The following is a 23,070-nucleotide window of genomic DNA, read 5'->3' on the forward strand; positions in this document are numbered from 1 at the left end:
ACTCAGTCACGTGCTTTGGGTCATTTTTTTTAAACTATTAAATTGAGTTATTTAAATATTGGTCAAACGTTGGCTAACCACTTGTGATAGACAAGTCGTTGGTTGGACCCGCCCCCCTGTCACCACTGTTCCCTCTAAGCTGAGCGCGTGAGCAATCGTGCACTGCTGACACAGTCTTACTTTAATTCTAATTCAGGCTGGATTTTTTTTTGTGCGCAGCGCAGATTTTCTGTGTGGGGAGACTGTGTCAGCAGTCAGCGCGCTCAGCTTAGAGGAAACAGTGCTTGACACATTCAGCTTGTTTCAATCAAAACAGCAGAAATGTTGTGGATTTAGAACAGACTTCAGAAACTAACCGGAGACGACATGGCAGCTACGACCATCTCTTATATACACACATGGTATATTTGGTACATAAATATTTCAGCATGACGCAAAAGTTTTAATAAAGCTGAGATTTAGGAATATTTTTGACATTCTTAGGTTTAAAAAGATTTTCCACTCACAATGCATTCATAAACTGACAAGTTGCTTTACTACAATTTACCATTTCTCCCTCTGGACCTCCGAAGTCAAGGTAAAGGTTGCGTATTCCATCGTCGGCAGACATTTTAAGCTTCTCGTAGGGGTATCTGTACAGCACAGCCCCCCCGCTCGGGTCGGCCGGCTCCCTCGTCACAGTGAAGCCTTTTTCATAGTGTAGAGTCAGCCTAACTTCCTGTCTGTTCAATGTGCAACCTAGCGGAGAGGGCGACAGGGGAAAGAGCTCAAGAAAAACTAGTGCACAGGTGAGTCACAGGGAGAAATGTAACAGTGCCGATGTGCAGAGGCTGGTTCTGGAAAACGTTGGGCTGAAACTAAAATGATTTTCATTCTATTATTACTTTACCAGTTTCTTAATTATGTGAAGTTTTCTAAAACTAAACAGTTCTATGTTCAAATCATTTTTTTCATTAAACTTTTCAAAACACAACAAATCAAAAAGTTTAATGCAGTAAAATATTTAAGGAAAACACAAAGAGTGAAACTGAAACTGATTTGTTTACACATAAATGAACGTCAAGCTTTTGTATCAAACCGAGTATGAATTCAGATTTATTATTGTAACAAATCCACTCTTACAATAACAGTGCTGATTAACAGTTGCAGTCCAAAGACAAGTTTGTGTTTTATATAAAAATCCAGGCAGCCTGCCGCAAGGTGACCGTGAGGTCATCTGATCTGAAAGCATTTCCATGTGCATTACTGTAACCTGAACGGCCCAAATGTTCCTGCACAACTGTGTGTTTGTGTAGCAGCGGGACAGGGAAGGAGAATAGGAAAAAAAAAAGGCTGAGGCTTTCCAGTGCTGTTCCGGCAGCCAACTATTGTTCTGCACAGAGTGGAAACATTCCCCTTTGCTGCCTCCCATTTCTGCCTTTCCTACACAGAGCTGCTCTTTCTGAGCGATGGCACACTGTTGTGAGTCAGCTGCTGTCAGAAGCTTCCTGTCACAGTCCAAAGTACACAGGCCTATAGACAGGAAATATTTTATCTCTTTATTCTACTGCTCTTCTTCAAGTGGCATAGACAGTTTAGTTCACTGACTAATATTTCTTGATTTCCACTTAACATTTACTTGGAAGGAGGTAAAGGTGAACCCACATCCTCTGGTTCAAGGTCTGCTTACAACACGCCTCTGCTAACATGTGTGTACTAACACAGAGCACACACATCGAAACACGTACACATGCCACAGTGACATAATCCACTGTGTTTGTACAGAATAATAAAGTGCCTCCTGTGGGCACAAAACCATCAACCTATTGTAAACTTGGAATAAGATACACTGTCAGATTTACACACAGATCGGACACTTGGGTCACCTGGGTCTTTTCACGTGTGTTATGAATAAATGTTCTTTTTTTGGTACTGGTTTTATTTTGTTGTATTTATCCGCGAGACATAAACCGGTCCGTAGCACAAAAAATGTTGCCGACTGCTGGTCTGGACCACACTACTAAGTTTTGCTCTTTCAAATGAGCCACATTGCTCAAAGGGGCACAATTGTTGTTTCTCATTTTGTTTTTGTACTCAGGAAAAATGCTGCTGTGTTCAGACACCAAATACTAAAGAACACGATAAAGTCAAAATAGCAAAGAGAAATTAAAAATGCATGCCATGAAAGAGTTCGGGTTTTAGGAGGTTAAGAACTCAGAGGTTTTGGTCCATGTGACATGACTGTGTCACGATAGCATGACATGTGGAGGTCACGATCCAGTTGATCAGCAGTTTCTCTCCCCCTTCTCCATTCTGATGCTCAGTTTGAGCTTCAGCAGGTCTTGGCCATATCCACATGTCAAAAAGCTGTGATGTACACTTGTACCTAACAAAGTGGCCTATGATTTTTTTTGTAACCATTTAGGCTGACTGTGCGGTAAATGAATCAGAAAGCCAAACTAATTTTATATTATCAATAGAGTATTTTCAAAAGACTATTGTGATTGTATTATATCGCCACCTGTTACAGCAGTGCGTCACCTGTTATTCATCAGCCATTGCTGCTAGCAGAGTTAGCATTTAAAGCTGCAGATACTGCTAGTACACCTGACCTCAGATACCCCTGTCAGTACTTTATCGTGTGGTAGTCTCTTTCTGCTACATGCTAAGATGGTGGCTGCAGGTTCACACTTATCTTAATGCCAGTTATGACGACACATTTAGGTTTCCATGAAGCACTTAATTCAGCTGCACCTGAAACTCTGAGCTAATTATTTAAAATAGCAAGTGGATGTTAAGAAAAACAAAACAGGCAATCATTCAGACCCTAAAACTGTTATGCTCACAGTTTGACACTTCTAATTGATTTGACTTTGCAAAATAAACAAAAAACGCGCTGTGGCCCACACTGGACTTAGAAAACTCTGGTGGACAAGATTACTGTCTTCCAAGTCTGGTGTGGGCCACAGCTTGTGAGTTTGGCTTGATGTGTTTTCAGCTTTGCTCATGATCTCCAAACTAAAGACTATAAATGACACCCACTCACCAATGGAGACTTCTTTGATGATCTCAGCTGCCGTGTGCGTCCCCTGCACGAGGGCTCGCGTCCATGATGACAGATCCCAGTGGGTCTCCACTCGGAAGATGTGGGACTCGATGCCCCGGCCCGTTCCAGTCCGAGTGGCAAACACCAGGTCTGAACCCTGGGCGGGAGAACTGCGGGCGCTGCCTGAGTGAACCAGTCTGGGGAGACATGACGATACAGGCAAAGAGAACATTATTGAAGGAAGAAAGACAGAGGAGGGTTCATTTTACTTCCCCATAACCCAAACTTCATATTTAATGATTCTCCAACTCATCCCTGTGCTATATACTTCTTCTTCTGGTCAACATGTGGAAACCACAATATCTGTAATGTTGCAAGAGCATGCAAAAATCTTCAGCTTGTCTCCCACCATGTCAGGCCTGTGTTTGTCCGTTTAACCCAACTAAATGCAGCATTAACGTCATTACGTTGCAGTTCCTGATTATAAAGAAAAAAGGCACAATGTATTCTGCTGTAATCGCAATCAAAGATAATTCTGGTTTCTTCCAACCTGCCGTTCTTCCAGTTAACATATCTATGATGTTTCTGTGGGTCACTGCCCCCTCCCATCGGTAGAGATTTGGAAAAGATTAGTTGCTGCTGTTGAGATGAGTTCCTTTGATGCCGGCAACTAGAAATTTCCAGGTACTTACCACAAAAATTACAGCTCGTCAGCAGTTCCAGGAAAGTTTCTTTTGACACTCAGCTGATCTGCTGTTGAATATTTACTCACGCTCAGGCTCAAAGGCCAACACTTCTCATTTTTAGCAAAAGCAGAAACATCTGCACAATGAAAGTGAAAATGAAACCCACTTTACGAATACAAATGTAATAACAAACAGAATGTAAGGACCTTTAACCTCCAAAGACCCAAAGTCTTTCACGGCATGCACTTTCAATTTCTCTTTGCTATTTGGGCTGATTAGGACCTGATGAAAGTAAAAACCTGATTTTTACCTGATTTTTGTTTCTAAAAAAAAAAAAAAAAAAATCCACACATGAGGACATTCGTTTTAAATTTCGATAAAACAGTGGCAGTATAACATCCTCGTAAGTGGACATCAGGCCGTTGTAGAGCAAAATTTGGTGCTTTGGTCTAGACAACCCAAAATGTGATGTCCACATATGTGGACACCAGGTACTCGGAGGTTAAATATCATAAATATTTCTGTTCAGCAGCCAGACTCTTTTCAAAAACTAATTTTTTTAACCAATTTTACCAAAATCGTATGATAACAAAGGTTTATTTATTATATATAATACATTACAGAGCATATATATACTTATTACTGTCAATGGCATAAAGCTCTTTTTAAGGATTTAAGACTTTTAAAAACCTGCAACATCTGATAAAATATGACAAAGAAAAAAATGTCACAAAACTAAAAATCTGAAAGCAGAGCTGTCAGTAAAGATGTGAATAAAGACTGAATGTAACTGCTGGTGTGTTTACCTGGTGGCGAGCAGCGGGTGTGTGAGCACAGGCATGGACCAGGACTCTCGGCTCCACGGCACCGATTCAAATAGCAGGATGTCCTTCTCGGTCAGCGCCATGACCACTGGTCTAAACTGCTGGCGTCCACCTTCTAGCTGGACCTGAAGAAGAACGTTGAGTAGAGATGTTAGAGCCGACATTTTTTGTTTTTCACTTCCACTGACTTTTCTCCAATCCTGCCGTTTACACAGGTATGGGTGAACAGATTATGAAATAAAGCAGGCTTTGGTTGATAAATTTTAATCATGTTAATTATGAAGGGAGAAAAGGTTTCATGATGCTTCTGTAGATAAAAATCTGGCCAATTAGATCAATTACACCAGTCAGGGTTCAAATCAGGAACCTCTTGCTGTGAGGCAACAGTGCTACAGCCGTTACATCACCGTGCTGCCGTAGAGTATAACAGGGGGTGTAGTCTGACAGGATATGGATGCTGTGATGCAGTTTGCTAATGTAATGATGTAGTTTTTACAGAGCACAGGTGTAGCAGAGGAGTTAATCAGGTCATCGTGACAACCTGACCTGATTTTTCTTCTAGCCGTGTGGTAAAAATAGGGCAATGTGTTCATCCGAGTCATTACTGCGAGACTGGAGTTTTTTCAGTGAAAAGCAACAACACTAAAACACAGAGTGTGTCTGCGGTGCAGAGGTGGGCTCTGCAGGATATAACGTAACACAAGGGAAACTTCTATCTGTGCTTCCTGTTTCAGCCAGGTCAAAATATACAGAACTAGACACTTCAAAGTGAAGTCACTGTTCCTGTGTGCGATAAAAGTATAGCCCTGCTTTCAGAGGCCACGTGGAGAGGTTAAGACTGAGGCTAATTAAAGAAAACACGCTCTTCCTGTGGCTGCTTCACATACAGAAGTGCCAGCCTCCACGTCTGAGCGTCAGGTTTGTTTAGTGACATACGAGCAACAAAGAAAAAAACCACAGATGCAATTTCCTCTTGAGGGCAGCTTGTGCTTCAACTCTATTCATCAGTACTAATAATACACTGGATTTCCACTTTCTACCATGTAGACATACTGATGATGAATACAAAAATATTTCAGTTAGATTGGCTTCCTGTTAATTCCAGAATTTAAATTACATTTTTGATCCTTGCATAAAAAGTCCTGAACGCTCTTAAAGACTTCACAGCATAATGTTACCCCTGTGGAGCACTTTGCTTTCAGGATGCAGGCTTATTTGGAATTTCTAGAGTTTCTAAACGTAGAGTAGGAGGCAGAGCCTTCAGCTATTAGGTACCTCTTCTGAGGACCCAGCTCTCAGTTTGGATTTAGGAGACAGGCACCCTCTCTGGATGATTTCTTTTTGGATAAATCTTCTAGTTTGGACTGGTTCTTGTCACCCTGAACGACCCCTTTAGCTATGCTAACATAGTTTCCCACTGCAGGGGGACTTCCCATCATGCAATGAGCACCTCTTCTTCCTTACATGCCTCTATTGTCTACCCTCTCATGCAGTCTGTGTTTTGTGCATTCATTGTATGTTCTTCTGTTTTTTTTATAAGTGCATTTACTTACAATACAAAGTGTGTAGAGGTGGATCTGTGTTTACACTGGGTCTCCTTAAGCTTTGATGCAATTTTGCTGCTGGATACAAAAATATCCCAGGAAAACTAAGGCTCGGGTGACAGTGTATTTTTTTCCCCCCAACACAGTGGCCTTTGGTAGCTTTTCGCAGGTACCTAAAAGGTGGGTGGCGAAACAGTTGGGGTAACTATGGAAATTCTGCCCTGTTAAAGAGCCACGCTGCTGCACATCGGGCAAAAAGAGAGGGTGATAGAAAGTGAAAGTAAAGCCTCAGTAGAGACAGAGCAAGAGAGGGTTCAAAACAAACAGTTCATCCATTAAGCAACAAAACCTGGCGACAAAAACTTTTCCCCCGGTTGTCTTCCAGCTCAAAGTCATCTGGTCATGTGTGTCGTTGTTTTGGGGCTTTTTGGTCTTTTTTTAATGTAGTAACTCATGTACAGTACAGCACGCAGGTAAAAATACCTGTTCAGCCAGCCAGCCGATGTGTTTGAGATGGGGGTGTGTGGAGGCTGAGGTCGAGGCCCCCAGGTAGGCGCTGATGTGAGCCAAGGTCTGTGGCAGCAGGGCGGCAATGTTGGTGTGGATGGCAGTGAACCAGGTGTTGGCGGTGGGGCCGTCTTTACATCGCAGCACCACCGTGTGCTGGCCGTCTGGGGAATGGAGCTCTAACAGTCTGGATGAGAGAAAAGGGAATCATCAACTAGATTAGACTTCAATAATTATGATAACAATTAAAGGTCACTTTCTTTAAAATTACCTAACAATGAGCCGTAAAAGAATAGAACCCCCTGTGCAGTTTGGAAATGGAGGAAGTGATGGTAGCCACTAAAACCAAGTACCTTCTAGTGGGTTATTCATGATGAAGTTAAATCTAATTTCCTCAGTAAATAATCATTTAACTGCTGCATGCTGCAGTTTAGAGCTTTTAACTGCAGCTGGCATTCCTTAGTTTTGTGTTTCAAGCTGATGATTCAGAAATCCAGCTCACTCCTCGCTATAAAATTCCACCCACTCAGCAGTTATATTCACAAACACGCTTCAATCGATTCCCGCAGACCCGATTTGCAAAAGGGCGACTCACTGTTTATCTGAGCAACAATTAGTTTCCATAAAGATGATGCAAATCCTAACTGTTAAAACTCAGAATTCTTCCCCCTGTATGTTTGCCTGCTAAGACCTTTGTGGCAGGAATAGTTCAAACTTAAAAAACAGTGTTGAACAGAATCATAATGTGGCTGAAGGTGACAGATCAGCAGGAATCCCAGAGAATGAGTGCATCTCAATGCCATCCCCCATTGGTTGGGCACTTTCTTATAGCCTGCCCACTATTGCTGCACAGCTGCAAGCTGCACATGTGCAAGCTGCTTTGCAATGCACCTCCACCTCAGTTCCTCCTTTTCATACCTAATCAAGGGGATGTCTGTTTTTGCTTTGTTCTCGCTGTTCTGTTTGTGCTGCCACCAAATATAAATGACAGATGAAGATAACAGTCCTCTTTGGAAGATTGATATCGCTTGTGAATTTGACTTTTTTTTAATGCTTTATTAGCTTATTTTGGTGACTCCGTTAAGTGAAAGGTGATACTACATTAACCTCTAAAATCCTTTTGTAATCAATCAGCTATCATTGCTGTATCATTGCTAATACCCTTTAGTATTTGGTAACAGGTGCATATACCTCAGTGCCTCTCTTGTGTGCCATTTCCTCAGACCTGTCTGTCCTTCTGAAATATCAAACTAATCAAATGGACGCAGCACTTGTTGTGTTACGCTGTGGAGCTGTAGTGGTAGAGCTTTATAGAACTGCCACGATAACATCAGTGTGAGTGACTCATTGTGGTTTTACTTTGGCAGTTTTCAGATCTCACTCTGACCTGGTGACGCGGCCAAGAAGGCTCATTGTGTTTCAAATTTCTCCCAAGTGGCTGTTATCCAAACAGCCAGACGTTTTTCATTCGCCCTGCAGATTTGCAGAAGTTTTTTAAGGTGCAATTTTTAAACTATAACCCACCGGCTTAAAGGGAATAGGCCTTTTCGGCAGGCGCTGCTTTACTTGGACATTTTCCACCATTCTCCTATTTATTGCGCGATAAACACAAGAAACATTTGTACTTCTGCATTCTTTCTTGGACAATTAGGTGAGTCCATTACTTGATTTGTCACTTTTTATTTCGCTAATTTTGTGGAATTAAACTCTGGTAATAATTATTATTGTAATTGCTGAACAGCACCGGGGAAGAGTCTCTCCTCAGTTTTTGTTGCGTTGCACTAGAGAGACACGGGAGATTCTCATCAGTATGAATAGTGAATGCAGCGACACAGAACTGGCACTATACGGTGGATGCTAAGTCATGCAGAACAAACAGCCAGTGTGCAAGTCTCGTTCCCATGTCCGAGAACTTTGTGAACTAACGAGCTATCCCAGAGCCCCCGCTGAACTAGCTGCACACTGCAGGACGCCTACTCATATATAATGACAAACCTCATCCCCAAGTGTTGATGTCAAACAGTTGGGCAGCCATAATTGGCCCATCAAAGACTAAATTCTGGACTTTTAACTCATTAATTTTACAGCTTTTCTTACTGATAAAGACCTCCCCCATTGCCAACCATACTTTATGTGAATTAAATAAAACGGTTTATAATTACAGGACAGCTATCAGAACTAATTCTGTAAATTTTACACATGTATTTCTTACAATTCAGTAGATACAGTAAAGAGTGTCAGGGGTGGGGCACTGCATGCACGCATATATTGGCGGCTTCTAGTTTTTAAACTTGCCCAACCTGACTCAACAATGGCCTTATTACATAGAACAGCCCTGTGTTAGGATTAGCTCAGCCAAAACTGCAGCAAATCCATAGTTAGAACTTTTCTTCACTTTTCACTTTCCTTCTATTTGCAAACAGAGTAGAAAGCATTCAGAGACGCACGGAGCAGGTGGATGGAGGCCGCTGTGCTGAGAGCTGAGCTCCTTCTATAACCATCTAAAGGAAATGCCCTCTGTTTGACATTAACCAGGCCCAGGAGCACAAAAAAGAAAAATAGAACTTGTTGGCCAGTGTTGGGAGCATTTTGTATATACACAGGTCTCCTTATTTGAAACTTTGGCCATGTTTGGTGAAAGCATTCGCCGCTGTTGATATATATCTGAACAGTGGTGAATCCTTTCGCTAAATATATGACAAAAACTAAGGAAAAGCATTGCAGGCCCACTTGAATATTCACAAAGACACAGGAGTGTGTCTGTCATGCTGTTTATCTCTTTATAAAACAAACATTCCAATCTAATGAACAGAGGTTAGGCACTGAAAACGATTACACACCCAACCACACCCATCCTCCCACATACACAGGTATTTCCCTCACACACACACACACACACACACCTGTTCTCCAGATCTGGCATGGTGAGGTTTCTGCAGATGAAGCACATCTTCAGACTGATGACCTTTCTGTCTTTGGATGAGGAGGAGCTGCTGCTGTGTTTGGGCGACCCTGAGTCATCGCTGCCGCTGTAGCTGGGTGACTGTGGGCGGACGCCGTCCCACGGCAGGTCAGCCACCAGGGATGGCTTCTTGAACAGTGGAGAAACCTCACGGATGTACTTCACTGTGGAGTAACAATAGAAGAAGCACATCAACCAATGAGGTTGTTTTTATTTTGCGTAGTTGTTATATTTTTTTTTTACCCTTTTATTACATTATTTCAGCATATTTATATTTTTATGTTATCTAAGGTAGATTTAATTGTGCTTTAAGTTTTATTTACTTATATATATTTTATTTATTTCATCTTGATCTTAGTGCACACTGTGGCACCATTAATCAAGAGAAAATCAAAAATATGAGATGGACATTTACCCCTTCTTTTTCATCATCGAATAAACCAGTCGTGTTGCTGTTTTTGAGAAGCTGAATGTAAAATAAGCTAAAATAAGACAGATGCTTGGTTGCGATATTTGGAGTGGCCATCTTTAAACCAAACCATAAGGAATCTCTGGGATGTTTTCTGAAAGAAGTCAGCTTTTAACCTGCTTCTGAAAACACGCGTGGAGAGCACTTCTTTCAGCCTCAGGTTTGGTCCTGTATTTATCCAACCTGATGTTTTGAACATAATAACATCATATTTTGGCCGAGAACCCAGAGGCCGTCTTTATTCTTTAAAGTGGTCTCCTGCGTGAAATTATCTTAGAAAAACAGGACCTGACTCGGCCGTACGGCTTCAAGCTCAGCTGTTTGTAATAAAAATCACTTTTGCTCCGATGTGATGGATTCACTTTCCAAATTTGGACTTTTGCCGCCTTCTCACCCCCCACCTTGCCTTCACTTATTCTTCTTCTGTTTTATCCTCCTGTGCGAATGAACACTACATTTGCTCCGTGTTCAGTCCTGTGCATGCTCTCGTAGTCCATTTGTGTGCAAAATAAGTGAGTATGGGAGCTAAAAGAGAGAGTCTGGGTATGTGTGTGTGTTGGACAATGAGTCGGTCTGCTCTGCATGAAACCTGAGACGAGGCTCTCGGGAGGTGAGGTCATTCTTGAATGTAGACCAGGATATTAGGATTGTGAAGGTATGCATGCACAAGAGAGACCTACAACGGTTCAAGAGAATGTGAATTTCAATGGCTCAAAATTATGAACGGAGGTATGAATAAATATTCATGACAGCTTTAATACTTGAACAGTACACACTGACAGTGAGAAGCTGGTAAACCTATTTAGCAATCATCTAAGAAAGGCATCCAAAGATTTAAGCTTTATAAATGAGTCAGATTTTTAGGAAATGTAAAGAGTAATCAGCTGACTTGGTTATCTAAAAGTATAAACTGTTGATGGGCTTAAAGATATGGGTAGTAAAAAATTAAAATTTAAAAGAAACTGAAAGAGAAAACGAGCTGCAAAAACTGTATGACAGATATTTAAATAAGCTGGCTAAAAAATGGATGTGGCAGCTGAAATACAAATAAAAGCATTTAAATGTTGAAGAATAATCACAAAAGACCTTAAATAATAAGTTATACAGTTTGACTGCAGATTAAAAAGCAATACATGACTGAAATTTATGGATGCATTATGAAAAAGTTAAAAGTAATGAATAAGTACTTAAAATGTTCAAGAAAAAGCTAAAGTTGTGTATAAATAATCATTAAAGTTGTCGTTTCAGTTGTTCTCGACATCTGGCTAAAATGTCCAGCTTCTCTCACTGCTATTGCAAACTAAATAAATACATAAATAAATAAAATGACAACACAGATATGATCTTACAGTGTCAGTGAAACTGCATGTTTCAGAGTGGTGGGGTACCGGAAGCTTGAAGGTGGAAAACCACTAGAGTGCCTGTGTGTGACCCTGAATCACTCAGTGAGATACAGATTGACTGATATGTAGGTGCAAAGCATGCTGCACGGTGACTGTGTACATTACACGTATGAGTCAGAGGGAAGGGTGGAGTGGGGAGTAATGCTAAGGCAAGAGCAAAGACCAACCATCCTAACCACACCACCCACACCAACACGGTCTGGGGCCATTTCTGCAAACCTAAGTGGTTTGGACAAAGTAGGGGAGTGTGAAAGCATTCCTGAATGCCAGTGTTTATGTGTGAGAGTTCTAGAGAAATGCATGTCTCTGCTGCAAAGCCCCACTCTCACACTAATAATCAGATTTGGTGCAGAGATGTTCAGCCAAGATATTTTCCGTCAGCAGACCCTGGTCTCTTTGTGGTTCTGCATGTTTATATCTCTGCATGCGAACATCTCACTGTGGATCACCGGGCTGTGATTGTTTGTGTGAATGTCTCTGTTTCCTAACAGCAGCTTTCTTTCTTGAACTGTAGACAGTGACAGAAAGCATACAAGCTGTGGAAATTGGCTTTTTTTTGGGTGCTGCTAGCGCAGTCATTTGGTAGCCTCTTCTCATCCACATCAAACAGAGCCAGTGCAGAAGGTTTGATCATCTAACCCCGATGTCTCCTGGAATCGTCCCAGGTGAAGCGTTTCAGGCATATCCAATAGAGAAAAGGCTCCAGGACATACCAGAGAGATCATGTCTCAGCCCAGAAGAGCTGGAGGTGCTGGATCTCTGTTTAGACTGCAGCCACCATGAATCAGGCTCAGATAATCAATTAATGATTTCACTCCAGACCAAAGCAGCAGGATGAATGCAGATTCAGCCAAAAATGTCCAAACACACTGGACGACATCTGATCAGAACACGCAGCAAAGTCACCAAAGAGCTTTTCATCCTGAACAGGCAGAATATCTTCAACTGTCCGAGTCAGTCATGTCAACTCAACCTACCTGAACTGCAGGCTACACGTTGACCAGACGAGACCAGAACAAGTCGAGACCAGCGCATCTCAAGTGTTCTTCAGATCAGTTCATTTCATTTATCAATATTTGTTTAAGGTACTGTGGACCAGTAGAGACCATTTTCCCTGTCAGTAATAAAGAATCTTGCTCTTGGCTCTTTAAAGAAACAAAGAAAATGGGGGACATGAAAGCAAATGTTTCCTTTGCAATATCAGAGTGTTTCACAATTAGGGATGGGTACCGGTATCCGGTGCCATGATGGCACCGGTTCTGACATAAACGGTAGTAACCAGACCGAAAAGCAGCGCACATTTCGGTGCTTTCTTTCGGTGCTTTTTTTTCCCTGAGATGTCATACACTTTGAATTCTAGCCAATCATTTTACCTTTGCAAGCGTAGTAGGCGGGCCCAGGTACGTACGTTCTTTTAGAGCAGAGCTACAGATTAAAAACGCCCAAGGCGAAGCGGTCAAAAGTCTGGCTGCAAACTCAGCAGCCTGCAACAAGTGCTTCAAGGTGATACTGTGCAAAGGAGGTAACTCCTCGAATCTGATGAAACACCTGGCGACGTATAGCATTTTGTTAAAAGCCGAGAAATGCACCGTATTTGATAGCTTGCTGCGAGACCTCACACCGTGCACATCTACTGCGGGTGTGATGCCTATAATCGGACGCGGAGTTAGCAACATCCCGCAAGAACCGGAGGAGTACAGTCCTGGCTCCTAGCCCTGCCAGTGTAGCAGAAATGATGACGGATAATGATGGCAGCAGCAGCCGTTCTTCTCTGCGTGAGTGGCTTAATGTTGTTCGTGTGTAATTTACATTGAGTAGGCTAACCACGTTATTAAATTAATGGATGCAAGGTGAACTAGCAAACACCGTAGTAGTTAAGCGGCTGACTTCTTGTTTGATGGCAGATACTCCCTTCACCCTGGCCAAAAAGGCTAAAATGACCAAAGAAAAAGTGGAAAACAGCTAAACATGAGAAGTTTTTGGACCAATTGTGTGTTCTCCATTCTTTAACCCCAGGTACACCACCAACCCGTTCATGTGTCTAACCGTTTTTCCCCACTCGGTGACACACCCGCCGGGGGTCAAACTCTGGTAATTGGTGATTCTGTTCTCAGACATGTGAAGCTAGAGACACCGGCAACCATAGTCAATTGTCTTCCAGGGGCCAGAGCAGGCGACATTGAAGGAAATTTAAAACTGCTGGCTAAGGGTAAACGTAAATTCAGTAAAATCATAATTCACGTCGGCAGTAATGACACCCGGTTACGCCAATCGGAGGTCACTAAAATAAATATTGAATCGATGTGCAACTTTGCTAAAACAATGTCGGACTCTGTAGTTTTCTCTGGTCCCCTCCCCAATCAGACCAGGAGTGACATGTTTAGCCGCATGTTCTCCTTAAATTGCTGGCTGTCTGAGTGGTGTCCCAGAAACGATGTGGGCTTCATAGATAATTGGCAAACCTTCTGGAGGAAACCTGGTCTTGTTAGGAGAGACGGCATCCATCCCACTTTGGATGGAGCAGCTCTCATTTCTAGAAATATGGACAAATTTATTAAACCCCCCAAAATATGACTATCCAGAGTTGGGACCAGGAAGCAGAGTTGCAGTCTTACACGCCTCTCTGCAGCTTCTCTCCTCCTGCTACCCCCCCAAAAACCCATCTCCATAGAGACTGTGTCAGCTTCCAAAAAGACTAAAAACAAACTAAAAACCAGCAACAAACAACTTAAACATAAACAATCAAAAAGAAAGAACAATACAGTATCCACATCTGAACCAAAGAGTAAAACAGTGAAATGTGGATTATTAAATATTAGGTCTCTCTCCTCCAAGTCTCTGTTAGTACATGACTTAATAATTGATCAACAAATTGATTTACTCTGCCTTACAGAAACCTGGTTGCAGCAGGATGATTATGTTAGTTTAAATGAATCAACACCCCCGAGTCATTCTAACTACCAGAAACCTCGAAGCACAGGCCGAGGGGGCGGTGTGGCAGCAATTTTTCACACCAGCCTATTAATTAATGAAAGACCAAGACAGACTTTTAATTAATTTGAAAGCCTGATGCTTAACATTGTCCACCCCAGCTGTGAAACTCAGAAACCAGTCTTACTTGTTATCATCTATCGTCCACCTGGGCCTTACACAGAGTTTCTGTCTGATTTCTCAGACTTTATATCTAATTTAGTTCTGAGCTCAAATAAAATAATTATTGTGGGTGATTTTAACATCCATGTAGATGCTAAAAATGACAGCCTCAACATGGCATTTAGTCTGTTATTAGACTCAATTGGCTTCTCTCAAAATGTAAAAGAACCCACCCACCACTTTAATCACACTCTAGATCTTGTTTTAACATATGGCATAGAAACTGAACATTTAACAGTGTTTCCTGAAAACCCTCTCCTGTCTGATCATTTCCTGATAACATTTACATATACAATAATTGATTACACAGCGGTGGAGAGTAGATTTTATCAAAGTAGATGTCTTTCTGAAAGCGCTGTAACTAAGTTTAAGAATATAATCCACCCACTGTTATCATCTTCAATGCCCTGTACCAACACAGAGCAGAGCAGCTATCTGAACGCTACCCCAACAGAGGTTGATTATCTTGTTAATAATTTCACCTCCTCACTACGTACGACTCTGGATACTGTAGCTCCAGTGAAAACTAAGGTCTCTAATCAGAAGTACCTGACTCCGTGGTATAATTCTCAAACACGTACCCTAAAGCAGATGACTCGTAATCTGGAGAGGAAATGGCGTGTCACAAATTTAGAGGATCATCATTTAGCCTGGAGAAATAGTTTGCTGCTTTATAAGAAAGCCCTCCGCAAAGCCAGAACATCTTACTATTCATCACTGATTGAAGAAAATAAGAACAACCCCAGGTTTCTCTTCAGCACTGTAGCCAGGCTGACAAAGAGTCAGAGCTCTGTTGAGCCAACCATCCCTTTAACGTTAACTAGTAATGACTTCATGAACTTCTTCACAAATAAAATTTTTATCATTAGAGAAAAAATTACCAGTAATCATCCCACAGATGTAATATTATCGACAGCTACTCTTAGTACCATTGATGTTAAGTTAGACTCTTTTTCTCCAATTGATCTTTCTGAGTTAACTTCAATAATTACTTCCTCCAAACCATCAACGTGTCTTTTAGACCCCATTCCTACAAAACTGCTCAAAGAAGTCCTGCCATTGATTAATTCTTCGATCTTAAATATGATCAACCTATCTCTAATGGTCGGCTATGTACCACAGGGCTTCAAGCTGGCTGTGGTTAAACCTTTACTCAAAAAGCCATCTCTAGACCCAGCAGTCTTAGCTAATTATAGGCCAATCTCCAACCTTCCTTTCATATCAAAAATCCTTGAAAGAGTAGTTGTCAAACAGCTAACAGATCATCTGCAGAGGAATGGTTTATTTGAAGAGTTTCAGTCAGGTTTCAGAGCTCATCACAGCACAGAAACAGCTTTAGTGAAGGTTACAAATGATCTTCTTATGGCCTCTGACAGTGGACTCATCTCTGTGCTTGTCCTGCTAGACCTCAGTGCAGCGTTCGATACTGTCGACCATAATATCCTATTAGAGCGATTAGAACATGCTGTAGGTATTACAGGTACTGCACTGCAGTGGTTTGTATCATATCTATCTAATAGACTCCAATTTGTGCATGTAAATGGAGAGTCCTCTTCTCACACTGAGGTTAATTATGGAGTTCCACAGGGTTCAGTGCTAGGACCAATTCTGTTTACATTATACATGCTTCCCTTAGGCAGCATCATTAGAAGACATAGCATACATTTTCACTGCTATGCAGATGACACCCAGCTCTATCTGTCCATGAAGCCAGATAACACACACCAATTAGTTAAACTGCAGGAATGTCTTAAAGACATAAAGACCTGGATGGCCGCTAACTTTCTGCTTCTTAATTCAGATAAAACTGAGGTTATTGTACTCGGCCCTGAAAATCTTAGAAATATGGTATCTAACCAGATTCATACTCTGGATGGCATTACCTTGGCCTCCAGTAACGCTGTGAGGAACCTTGGAGTCATTTTTGACCAGGACATGTCCTTCAACGCACATATTAAACAAATATGTAAGACTGCTTTCTTCCATTTGCGCAACATCTCTAAAATTAGAAATATCCTGTCTCAGAGTGACGCTGAAAAACTAGTTCATGCATTTATTACTTCCAGGCTGGACTACTGTAATTCATTATTATTAGGATGTCCAAAAAACTCACTGAAAAGCCTTCAGCTAATCCAAAATGCTGCAGCAAGAGTACTGACAGGGACTAGAAGGAGAGAGCATATTTCTCCTGTTTTGGCTTCCCTTCATTGGCTTCCTGTTAAATCGAGAATTGAATTCAAAATCCTGCTCCTCACATACAAGGTCTTAAATAATCAGGCCCCATCTTATCTTAATGACCTTGTAGTACCATATCACCCTATTAGAGCACTTCGCTCTCGCTCTGCAGGCCTACTTGTTGTTCCTAGAGTATTTAAAAGTAGAATGGGAGGCAGAGCCTTCAGTTTTCAGGCCCCTCTTCTGTGGAACCAGCTTCCAGTTTGGATTCGGGAGACAGAAACTATCTCTACTTTTAAGATTAGGCTTAAAACTTTCCTTTTTGCTAAAGCATATAGTTAGGGCTGGACCAGGTGACCCTGAATCCTCCCTTAGTTATGCTGCAATAGACGTAGGCTGCCGGGGGATTCCCAAGATGCATTGAGTTTTTCCTTTCCAGTCACCTTTCTCACTCACTATGTATTAATAGACCTCTCTGCATTGAATCATATCTGTTATTAACCTCTGTCTCTCTTCCACAGCATGTCTTTTATCCTGTCTTCCTTCTCTCACCCCAACCGGTCGCAGCAGATGGCCGCCCCTCCCTGAGCCTGGTTCTGCCGGAGGTTTCTTCCTGTTAAAAGGGAGTTTTTCCTTCCCACTGTCGCCAAAGTGCTTGCTCATAGGGGGTCATATGATTGTTGGGTTTTTCTCTGTATCTATGAAGCGCCTTGAGGCGACTTTTGTTGTGATTTGGCGCTATATAAATAAAATTGAATTGAATTGAATTGAATTGAATTAAGCACCGGTTCGAGCACCGATACCAGTACCGGTTTGGTACTGGTATCGGATAAAACCTAAACGATACCCATCCCTATTCACAATGATGTCAGCTCTGTGTTAAAGGGTTTATCTTTATCTTCTTTATGTATGAGAACCGGCAAGGTTCACGTAATAGATCTGTACATTTTTCCTTTTCAAAATCAATGTATCATACAGTCAGTATAAAATGTGGCTTGTAGTCTAAAACCCTTTGAGTGTCGGGTAAGATTAGAAAAAGACTATATAAATGCATAACATTAGGATAGCTTAACCCCAGTGTATTGTTCTGTCTTAAGCACAGCTTAAAAACAAAACGACAACAACAAAAAAACCCCCATCAGAATCATTTTAGATGCAGAGTGTGTAATCTGCTTGAGGTCTCCATTTTAAAAAATCTGACCAGATTCTAATTCGTATGTCTGCCCTCCTGCCCTCCTAGCCTGTCCCTGCAGCTTGATAAAACTTCCATGAAATATAGACCTTTAATTTAAGCCACGCAGTGCATAGAGCAGCTGTGCCCGGTGGATTCCTGGGGTAACGGCTGAAGAACTTAGTGACATATTACATCTGTATATGTATGTGGCATTCCCATTCAGCAACGAATGATGTTGCTGATGGTGCGTAAGCAGAGACCTGGCGGACCGCTGGGTTTGTAATAGCTGGCACACACCCTGAAACCCGAACTCTCTACCCACAGGAACCTCACACAAAGATGGCAACGGCTACGGCCAAAATGTTTAGAAGACGTAAATTACACAGAAGCTGAAAAGAGACTAAAATTTCTCAAATGACCAAAAATCAAAAACTAAATCAGGGGCCAAAATTCATACTTGAAGATAGTCCACTCTGACAGACTTCTTGTGTTGGGCATGGATCATTGGCCATAACAGGAAAGGGTAGGATGGGATAGGATAACCAATGTTTTCAGGAATTTAACAATTTTTTTCATATTGGAATAAACTTGAGAGTATCTGATCAAAATCAAAATTATAGCAATGCAACTGAGATAGAACTATTATAATTCTCTTATGAACTGACAAATATAATAACAAGGTTGAAAAGTCCAGCCATACTTATGTTTCAGCTGCAACAAACCACTATATAGATAATAATAATAATTTGTCTTAATTAATCTGTACTTTTGTTTAATCCAAAAAAAAGAGACATTAAGCCCCACATATTTTTCCAGAACCCAATCCAACATCCTTAAAATGCTGGTTTTGACCAACCATCTCTCCCAAAGCCAAAGATATTCAGTTAAGCAGCAAATTCCCAAAACAGTTGTGGTTTAATTCTGTTTTGACTAATGGTTGCAGCTTTAATCTCCATGCACTTTTGAAATTAAAAAGAAAAACATGCAAATATTAAGGGACGAATAGATGACGATGGAATAGACCTGAAATCCTGATCTCCATCTCCATTGTGTGTAATTAAGTTGTTGTCCGGCTGCAGTGAAGCTTGTGAATGCTCTGTTGTGTAATACGTTGGCACTGTGGGCCACTGTACATCTGCTTCTATTCAGTTTTCCGTGTGTGTGTGTGTGTTTGGCCGAAATGAAAGGCCTTGCAGTGGCTGCACTCTTTGATGTAGCCATAGACATCAAATCCATCATCGCTGGTTGTTGTCTCTCTTTAAAGCTGAGATGCCACAAACCCTACAAGCTTTACTTCTTGTGCCGTTTCCAGCTGCTGCGATGTCACCACGTTGTTACTCTTGGCTGTAGCCTACTGGCAGATACATATTTCTCTGAACTATTAATTATGCAATCCACTATACAGCTGAACATGAGGCATGACAGCAGATTCAGAGATCTTTTGAGAGCTTTCTGCAGCACACTGTGTATGAGGAAGCTCGTGCATTACAAGTCCTGATAATGTTGTGTTGTAAATTATGGTGCTTTTAACAGGTCACTGCAATATGCGTGCGTGAGCCACCTCTGCAAGTCCAGTTACAAAATATTAAGATGGTGACTGCAAAGACACTCAGCTCGAAGCTTCTGTGACTTCACTAACCGATGGGTGATGTCAGCCTGGCTACCTCCACCCCTTATATAGAGTCCATGGCCAAGACCAATTAAAGACCAGCAACTCCTAAATCAACGTTCCAAGTCAAGACCACCTAGTACAAACTCTTGGCGGAGACAGGTGGGTTTTCCAAGTATCTGTTATAGATTGGTTAAAAAGATTTTCCCCTCTTTCCGTTTTTCTGCCAGAAATAATCACTCTTCCTCTTCACAGTCTGCCACTTTGTGATAAAACACTGTCTTCCTTTTCTATCGTGGCAGGCAGATTCAGTGCTGTCTGCCTCTGCTTCGGTGCTGTTGGATGAACTCATTAGTTCTGTAGACCTGTCGCTCAGCTCCACTTCTGCTTTTAATTAGGCCTATGCACAGAGGACTCTCGCCTCTGTTCATGTATCGGTGCGTCTGTATGTTTCTACACTAACGTGTGTGAAGGAAATTCCCCGGAGATGCCGGCCAACATCCCCGTGAGTCTGGCTCATCTGCCTCTCTTCATACCTCGCTGCCTGCAAGGAAAGAGGATGCTCGGGAAAAAAATAACATGTAGAAGAGAAAGAGTCTGACTCGACACATATTTGGTTGTGGCAATAGTTGTGGTACAAAGCCACCAGAGAACTACTCTTCCTTTACCACACACACACAAAAGTAATCATCTCATGGTATGGCTGAAATAATAGCTTACAGAGCAGCAAGTCACTCAGTCAGACCCCAGCCTCTGGATTTTCCCCCCAAACTGCCCAGAAATTCCCCTGTGTTTTGGCCAGCAAACCTCTCCACACTCGCTTTTGTCTCACTCACTCTTACTCTCTAAACTCCGCTGCTAAGTTGCCTTTCTGTCTGTCCCTTTTTCCTCAGTCTTTCTCAATCTTATTCTCCTTTCCACACATCTTTCACAGTCCCACCTCAGTTTTTCATTCTTAATCTCACTCTTTCACCCTCTCTCTCAATTTCTTCCCTCGAGTGTTTCTGCCAGAAACATAATGAGAACAATGTGTCAGAAAGCAGATCCAACAAAGAGTGTGTGCACACGCGTGTTTCTGTGTACGATGTTCTCGTGCAGTCACGTCTCCAGAACACACAGCTGCAGTTACACTAACATGTATGAATAATTCTATCGCGGGCCTTTTTTTAAACTAGTTGCTGATGGTTATGTACAAAGGGTTAAAAGACCAAGTCAATACCAACAAGATCGTAGCTAAATCTACGGTCAAGTCCAGAGTCAAAAAACAAGTCAAGAGCAAGTATTCTTTCAAAACATCAAAAACTCAACAGTATGAAGTCAAGTCGTATATTAAGAGTACAATCCAAGTTTAAAATCAAGCTAAGAACCAGTAAGCTCCAAGTCAACTCCCACTACAAAAGCGCCAAAACTTCAGCTAATACGAAAGAGTGCCACGTCAAGTAACAGTTAAAACCAACAGTTCAAAGAGCCATTCAAACCTACGATCAAACCAAAAGTTAAATAAAGTGAAGTCAAGACCAACAGGTCACAAGTTTAGTCCTTGGGGAACTATAAAGCCCAAATCACATCGCGAATTTAGTCCAAAAAGTCCAAGTCAGGCTCAAAATACGCAAAGTCAGGACCAACAAATCGTCCCAAGTAAAATGTAAAAAAAAACAGAGTCATGATGAGCGAGTTCCAAAATGTAATATCAACAAAGTCCCAAAAGTGCTGATGTCCTACTCACATTCTTGCCAATGAAAGAGTCAAACTCATAATAAATGTTATAGTAGAAAAATATTTGATATCATAAATTATTTGAATTAGTGTTTATTTTAAACATTTGAGTTTTTGATTTCAATTTGCCATTTCCACAGTGATGATAGGTACTGCTTTAACATTTAAGGTTGCCTTTAGCTATTGGAGGCAATGCTGTCAGTACACAGCAATCATTTATGCTAATGCTGGATTTAGAGCATTTTTCTTTTAAAGCAGTGTTATCCATCACGTGATTCGCAGGATATTTAACACACTGGATTATCCCAAAATACATTCCATTAAGGCATTTTATCTATAAATGGTTTTCCAATTTATTTGGCATACCCAAAGGTCAGTGCATTCAGTGTATGGCATGAAAGTGTATTTTTATCTGTGTCAACTTTCTACCAAGGATAAAGCAGATTATGGACAAAAATAATCACATTCACCATTGTTTGCGACTACTAAAGATTACAAATGTCTACCTGTCATTGCTGCAGCGAGGCACAGACTGATGCTGGTTTAGCTGTAGTAGGTTCTTACAGAGGACAAGCAGGATGCTTTCTGGTGTAGTGGAGCATTAGGCTATGTAAGTCAGTCACACATGAGAAAAAAAAAGTCTAACCTTTCTAAAAATTGAACACTTGTCAAAGCAGATGTAATTGCATGAAAACCACAATGGCAGGGCAATGAGACCAGACACACCAGAGCTTATGGTTAGAAGTTCAGCATTCAGTATTCAGACCAAATGCTGCTCTCTTATGTCCTAATGCCACAGTCACGCTGCAGCATGACCAAAGTTACTGTGACCGTGTGTCACTTGGGATCCTATTGCTGCTCAAATGACTGCTCTGAAGATGGAGACAGGTCTGTGATCACTCGCAACCACATTATCTTCTAAGGGGCTTTGCAATAAAGAGACGTTAAGACTGAGTCAGTCTGCTACCAGTTCACAATTGAATGGGACCAAGTTGGGACTTACATGTATGTATATCAAAAAACACAAATCAGTAGTTGCAATCAAAAGTGGTTACCAAGAGGTTCAGGTTGTTGCACAGCCAAGAGAATAGACTTTAAAGCAAATTATTACAAAACAAATACACAAAACAACAACAAAGAAACACGACTGAACAACTACAAACTCTGATTCAATTCAATTCAATTCAATTTTATTTATATAGTGCCAAATCACAACAAAAGTCGCCTCAAGGCACTTCATAGATACAGAGAAAAACCCAACAATCATATGACCCCCTATGAGCAAGCACTTTGGCGACAGTGGGAAGGAAAAACTCCCTTTTAACAGGAAGAAACCTCCGGCAGAACCAGGCTCAGGGAGGGGCGGCCATCTGCTGCGACCGGTTGGGGTGAGAGAAGGAAGACAGGATCAATTGCAAAAAGAAACAAATCGCTACAAAGTGACTCTAAACAAATATAAAGAGATTCAAAGAGCTGCAAATAAACTCTGAACACCTGCAAAGACTCAAAATAATGCAATCCAAATGCACCCAAAACACTTGGTGAGACTCAAAAGGATGCTAAACAGAACATCTAGAAACAGGCACACAAATTAAACACAAATAAATGCAAAACGACTACAAAGAGATAGAAACCATGTCTGCCCTACGCGTAGTAATTTAGTGTCACTCTGGGGGTCTTGGAAGGGTGAGGGGCCTCAAATATGTCTTACAATGTCGCTCTGTCAGTGCTAATACAAACATGTCTTCCTAATTTCATTTTAAGGTCATTTATAATTCCCTTGGCAGCTGGAAACCAGAGACTTATCCTCAGATTGGTATCAA

General features: G+C 41.4%; 1 protein-coding gene across 1 annotated transcript in view; it reads right to left on the reverse strand.

The window, feature by feature from the left end:
- sntb2 (syntrophin, beta 2) overlaps window positions 1-23,070 on the reverse strand; it is a 39,044-nt gene that overhangs the window by 5,511 nt on the left and 10,463 nt on the right. The window contains exons 2-6 of the mRNA XM_084936336.1: window positions 9,490-9,712; window positions 6,563-6,773; window positions 4,518-4,660; window positions 3,026-3,222; window positions 548-738 (exon numbers count right to left, since the gene is read on the reverse strand). Coding sequence (XP_084792462.1) covers window positions 548-738; window positions 3,026-3,222; window positions 4,518-4,660; window positions 6,563-6,773; window positions 9,490-9,712 — 965 coding nt within the window. The remainder of the gene's footprint in view (window positions 1-547; window positions 739-3,025; window positions 3,223-4,517; window positions 4,661-6,562; window positions 6,774-9,489; window positions 9,713-23,070) is intronic.

Source organism: Perissodus microlepis, chromosome 7 (genome assembly GCF_051167445.1).
Source record: "Perissodus microlepis isolate ML-2025 ecotype Zambia chromosome 7, ASM5116744v1, whole genome shotgun sequence".
NCBI lineage: Eukaryota > Metazoa > Chordata > Actinopteri > Cichliformes > Cichlidae > Perissodus > Perissodus microlepis.